Source organism: Sinocyclocheilus anshuiensis, unplaced genomic scaffold (assembly GCF_001515605.1).
Source record: "Sinocyclocheilus anshuiensis isolate Anshui unplaced genomic scaffold, SAMN03320099.WGS_v1.1 scaffold1053, whole genome shotgun sequence".
Taxonomy (NCBI): domain Eukaryota; kingdom Metazoa; phylum Chordata; class Actinopteri; order Cypriniformes; family Cyprinidae; genus Sinocyclocheilus; species Sinocyclocheilus anshuiensis.
Window position 1 is genome coordinate 2545775 of NW_015555711.1, and position 5000 is coordinate 2550774.

At 37.5% G+C, this 5000-nt stretch overlaps 1 protein-coding gene across 1 annotated transcript in view; it reads right to left on the reverse strand.

The window, feature by feature from the left end:
• LOC107671946 (neurotensin receptor type 1-like) overlaps positions 1-5000 on the reverse strand; it is a 34982-nt gene that overhangs the window by 13394 nt on the left and 16588 nt on the right. The window contains exon 2 of the mRNA XM_016464956.1: positions 2387-2588. Within this exon, the coding sequence (XP_016320442.1) occupies positions 2387-2588 (202 nt within the window). The remainder of the gene's footprint in view (positions 1-2386; positions 2589-5000) is intronic.

The following is a 5000-nucleotide window of genomic DNA, read 5'->3' on the forward strand; positions in this document are numbered from 1 at the left end:
AGTAGGGGTCCGTCCTTGGAGGCCGGGCTGAGTGCCGAAGCCAGGCCCCCTGAGGTCCCTGCTCCGCCATGGCTCCCCGAGCTCCCTGTTCCGCCATGGCCTCCTGAACTGTCTGCTCCACCATGGCCTCCTGAACTGCCTACACCGCCATGGCTTCCTAGTCTGCCTGCTCCACCATGGCGCCCCGAACTGTCTGCTCCGCCATGGCTCCCAGAGCTCCCTGCTCCGCCATGGCCCCTGAGCTCCCTCTGCTGCCATGGCACCCTGGACTGTTTGATCTGCCCTGGAGGTATTCCCCGTGTCCCAGTCCTGCACCAATTCCCTGGTGGAATTGTTACGGCGCTGGACGCGCCTTCCGGGAGGGGGGAGTAATGTCAGACTCTGTTCCGTGTTTTGTGTGTGTTTTGCTCCCCAGGTGTTTCCATGCCCTTATTTGGTTTTCCTGTTCCTGCTCCCTGATTGTTTCCCATTTGTTTCCAGCTGTGTTTTCCCTTTATGTTACATTACTTCGAGGTGTTTCTCGTCATGTCTTGTGTATTTAAAGTGTTCCCGGTTCTTAGTTCTTTGTGTGGTATTGTATGTGTCAACCTTCTCAGCTACGTGTGTTTTCCTGGTTCCCTTGAAGTCATTAAAATCTCCTTATTGATGTACTCTTCGTCTCCTCGTTCCGCACTCCATGCTCCAACACAGTAGCAAACGTCCAAAGTGAATTAAATTGCTTTTTAAATGACGTTTAAACCGAACAGCTATGGCATATATTTTTAGCTCCCGTCTATCAAGTCTCTCACTCGTTAGACCAGCACAAAGCATTTTATAAATCCAAACAACGGTATGAAATCTTAGAAAGTGCTGTGGGGAGTACATCATTTTTATTGCACACATGCAATATTCAGTTTTCATTTGCCAGTAAAATGAAAGAAAAGAAGTAGGTAGATAAAATAGAGATGTTCGTGGAAGCAAGTAAGGCAGTACAGAGAGCCTGTGCTGATATGAGCTTTATAATAGGTGTATTTTGTGATAAACATAAATGTGACTCAGCCTTGTCCTGTATTTTATAAATGAAATGCTTTTCACTGTTTCACTGTGAAGAGTTTATGGCTATATTCATCTATAGAGAGATTTGTATTGGGTTAAGAACCAGGCTCCTTATTAGCTTTCTGTTCATTGATCAATACACTCAGTGGGACACTGCACAACACTTATCATGATAATAAGGACACACACACACACATACAAACATTCTCCTACAGAATGGAATAGGAGGGTAAGTGTTTGTTAAAGCTTTCGATAGCTCCTCTATAATAGGGGTAAATTGAGGCTGTAGCTCATATAAACATCAAGATTGTTTGTCTTGCAGGCGTGGATGTTTTGTGGTAGTTTGTGGAGGCTTCCAAGTAAGTTAAAGTAAGTATTCCCACCCAAAATTCCAACCACTAATACAGAGACGGACAGTCTGTCTGGAATGAGCAAAAACAAGGATAATGCACAGCTAGGTGTGCATTAAATAATTTTAATTTTGCCTCTCATGTGGAGGCAAAGAGCCACCTGGGGCAATACATATTGCATTAAACATCAACTTTAACATTAACTCGTCCATGCTTTCACAGGACTATGGTAATAGTGGGATATTTTGCTGCCACATTGTGCAATAAAATCATTGGACTGTATTGGAATGATGCTCAGCCAATTAGATTTTAAGCTGTTGTACAAATTTAAGATATACACTACCGTTCAAACGTTTGGGGTCGGTAAGATTTTTGATAGAAGGAGATGCTCAAGAAGGCTGCATTTATTTTTTATCAAAATACAGTAAAAACAGTGAAATATTATTATGATTTGAAATAAACCTTTTCTTTTACAAAATATTTTTAAAAAGTCATCTATTTCTGTGATGGCAAAGTTAAATTTTCAGCAGCCGTTTCTCCAGTCATCAGTGTCACATGATACTTCAGAAATCATTCCAATATGCTGATTTGCTGCTCAAAAACCATTTCTTACTATTATCATCATTAAAACAGTTGTCCTGCTTTATATTTTTGTGGAAAATGTAGTGCATCTTTCAGAAACCTTTAAAGAATTAAAGTTAAAAAGAACAGTATTTATTTGGAATAGAAATCTTTTGTAACATTAAAAATGTGTCTTTACTGTCGCTTATAATCAATTTAATGTATCCTTAATGAATAAAACTATTAATGGTAGCATAAGGTAATTTGTTGACTACTTAAAACGGTAAATAGTATCACAGTTGGAAATCCACCACCACAAAAGTGTTCTTATTTAATTTTTATTTTTTTTTAACTCTAGTATACTACTGATTGTATGCATACATTTTATATTAATTTATATTTTTTATACTGTATACTTGAGAAAACATAAAGGTACTCACGCAGCACCATGACTCCATGGCGCATTGATTGGGCACGGTTGGGTTCAACAGCAACACTGAGCATGGTAGCGTTGCCTCCGATGGTACAGATGCGATTGTCCTGAGCAGACTCCCGAAACATGCGCAGCAGCTGACTGGCTATAACTCCATTTAATGCTGAGATCACTGCCATAGGAACCACAAAGGACAGGAAGGCATTCACCTTGAGGAAAAGGGGACAAGGAAAAAGAAGGAAGAGGGAATTAAGCAGGCAAAGGACTTTGACTTTTATTTATTGTTATTTTTTGACTGCCACAATGTTATCTCCAGTTGGCAGGACCTGCAAGGGTGTGTATGATAAAAGACAGGAAGTCAGTTGGACTAAATTTTTATTAAATTGATGAATTATGTGTGTATAAAAACATTAGCATGCATGCACATTTATGTTGACAAACACATTCATCCAAAGCAACACTGTGTTTATTTATTGCATTCAGTGTATTGCATTCAGTGTATAGACTATATTTTATAATTTCATGCATTTACATTTGTTGACAAACACATTTATCCAAAGCAACACTGTGTTTATTTATTGCATTCAATGTATAGACTATATTTTATAATTTCATGCATTTCCTGAGTATGTCAAATAATAATGTTTTTTACTTACATTTGTTATCAGTTATGTGTATACATGGAGCCATTATCATTTTTATCATTCTCCCACCTGGATAAGAATGACACCTCTTGACAAACTCACCTACCCCAGAATGCATACACACACAGGCACACAGTAATTATTGCTGCAAGATGTGGGTTTTCTTGAAAAGGTCACATTCCTTCATCCGTCATTCCGTTTTTCACCAGCTGATCTTTTGTTAATTTCCTTTTTATTTGCTGTTGCCTAAGCAAATTAATCTAATTCATTCTGACATCTTCACTGCATGAAAAACAGAGATTTTGCCAAGACTACTGAAATACTCCTTAGCGCTAATTTAGAAGAACATGGTGTTGGTTTAGGCAGTCATGTTAAATTGGTGTTCAGCAGATGACTGGAGTTAAAGAGCCCAGACTGTTCCTTCCAGACTGAGAAACATAAAAGGGATCTGCAGGAAAAGCTTGAGTATTTTTTTAACTAATTAAAAACCTACTGAAGGGAAATATTTAAAGTCTTTAATGAGAAAGGTCAGAAACGTTAGAACTGAACATGTTCTAGAAGAAAGTGTTCTTTTTTGCTTGTTACTGCAAGGTTCGGCCAGGGCTACTAATTAAAACCAAACAGGACTCAAAAGCAATTCTAAAAAGTCATTGCCTTAACATTTCACCAGTAAGAGGATTTGGGTCCTAACATGATGTTGGGTTACATGGGAACAGAATATCATATTGTATTTTTTGGTTTTGTGCATATCTGCCTAACCATGACTGGTTCTAATCGCGATAGTTCCCTGCAAAGTGGGCTTTGCATTGTGGCATATTGGTGTAATTAATCTCAGGAATGGTGTAGTGGTTTGCAGGTATAAAGCATATGATACAGGTATAATATATAATTGGCAGTACAAAAAAAGCAATATATGAAATGAGTAGTATGTCGGAATTCTCAGTATTCATACAATTCAGTATGCATATATAAATCATTTAAATATAAAGTAAATCCTGGTGCAGATGTTTTACAGAAGTGAATGTGTTATAGCTGCCAATCATTGTGCCTGACAGTTTTAATTATGTTGTTTTCTGCAAATTATTTAGCAAAAAGCTAAATATTTATATGCTGCATTCTGACCTCATCATTTTTAACACATTTTATGTAAGCATTTTCAATTTATGTTCTAACACTTTGTGTTAGTTTATGTTCTAATGGTTTTAAGAACCTTAATGGGATAATTAATCACATATTACATAACTGCAGGCTTTCTCACTAATTATGTTTGTTAAATCAGTTCTCACACTGAACAAAAATGAGAATGCAGGGAAGAATCCTCTCTGTGTTAATGAAGACACACAAACACAAGCAAAATTAAGAGGGTTGGTCTGCCATACAAATGTGATTTCTTTAGGGATTTTTTAGCTCAGTTCAGTGTGAAATGCAAAATGCTTAGTTGTGTGAAATGCAAAAGCCTGACCAGCTATACACCAATGTATATAAATATGGCAGAATTTACTTTTAAAAGTAAAGGAACTTTCAAAAATCTACAAGTCAATCTATTATTCAGTCATGGCAATAAGACAAACACAAAACTTTGTGCTTTTATTCTTGTTTGATTGCCCTGGCATCACAGATGGAATGTTTTGTGTGTGATTGCATGCACCGTTTTTTTTTTTTTTTTAAACTTGCCTTCAACCTGCAAAGAGCCCATCTCCATGGGAACCGCAGAGGTAGTTTAAAAGAGTTCGGCCACCTTATTAAATGGACAGTTGTGTTTTGAGACAATTCAGATTGATTTGAATGATAGTTTGGTATAATGGAGAACCCCGACCACATACAGTATTTATACATGATTTATTTATGCATTGTGCAAATGCACCTATATGAGCAGAGAAGAATATTATGTGTGTTTGTGAGTCATGTTTAATTTTTAGTAGAATGTTCCCTCATTGGTGACTGAGGAAGGTCTGCACTGTGGCTGTCTAAGAATGT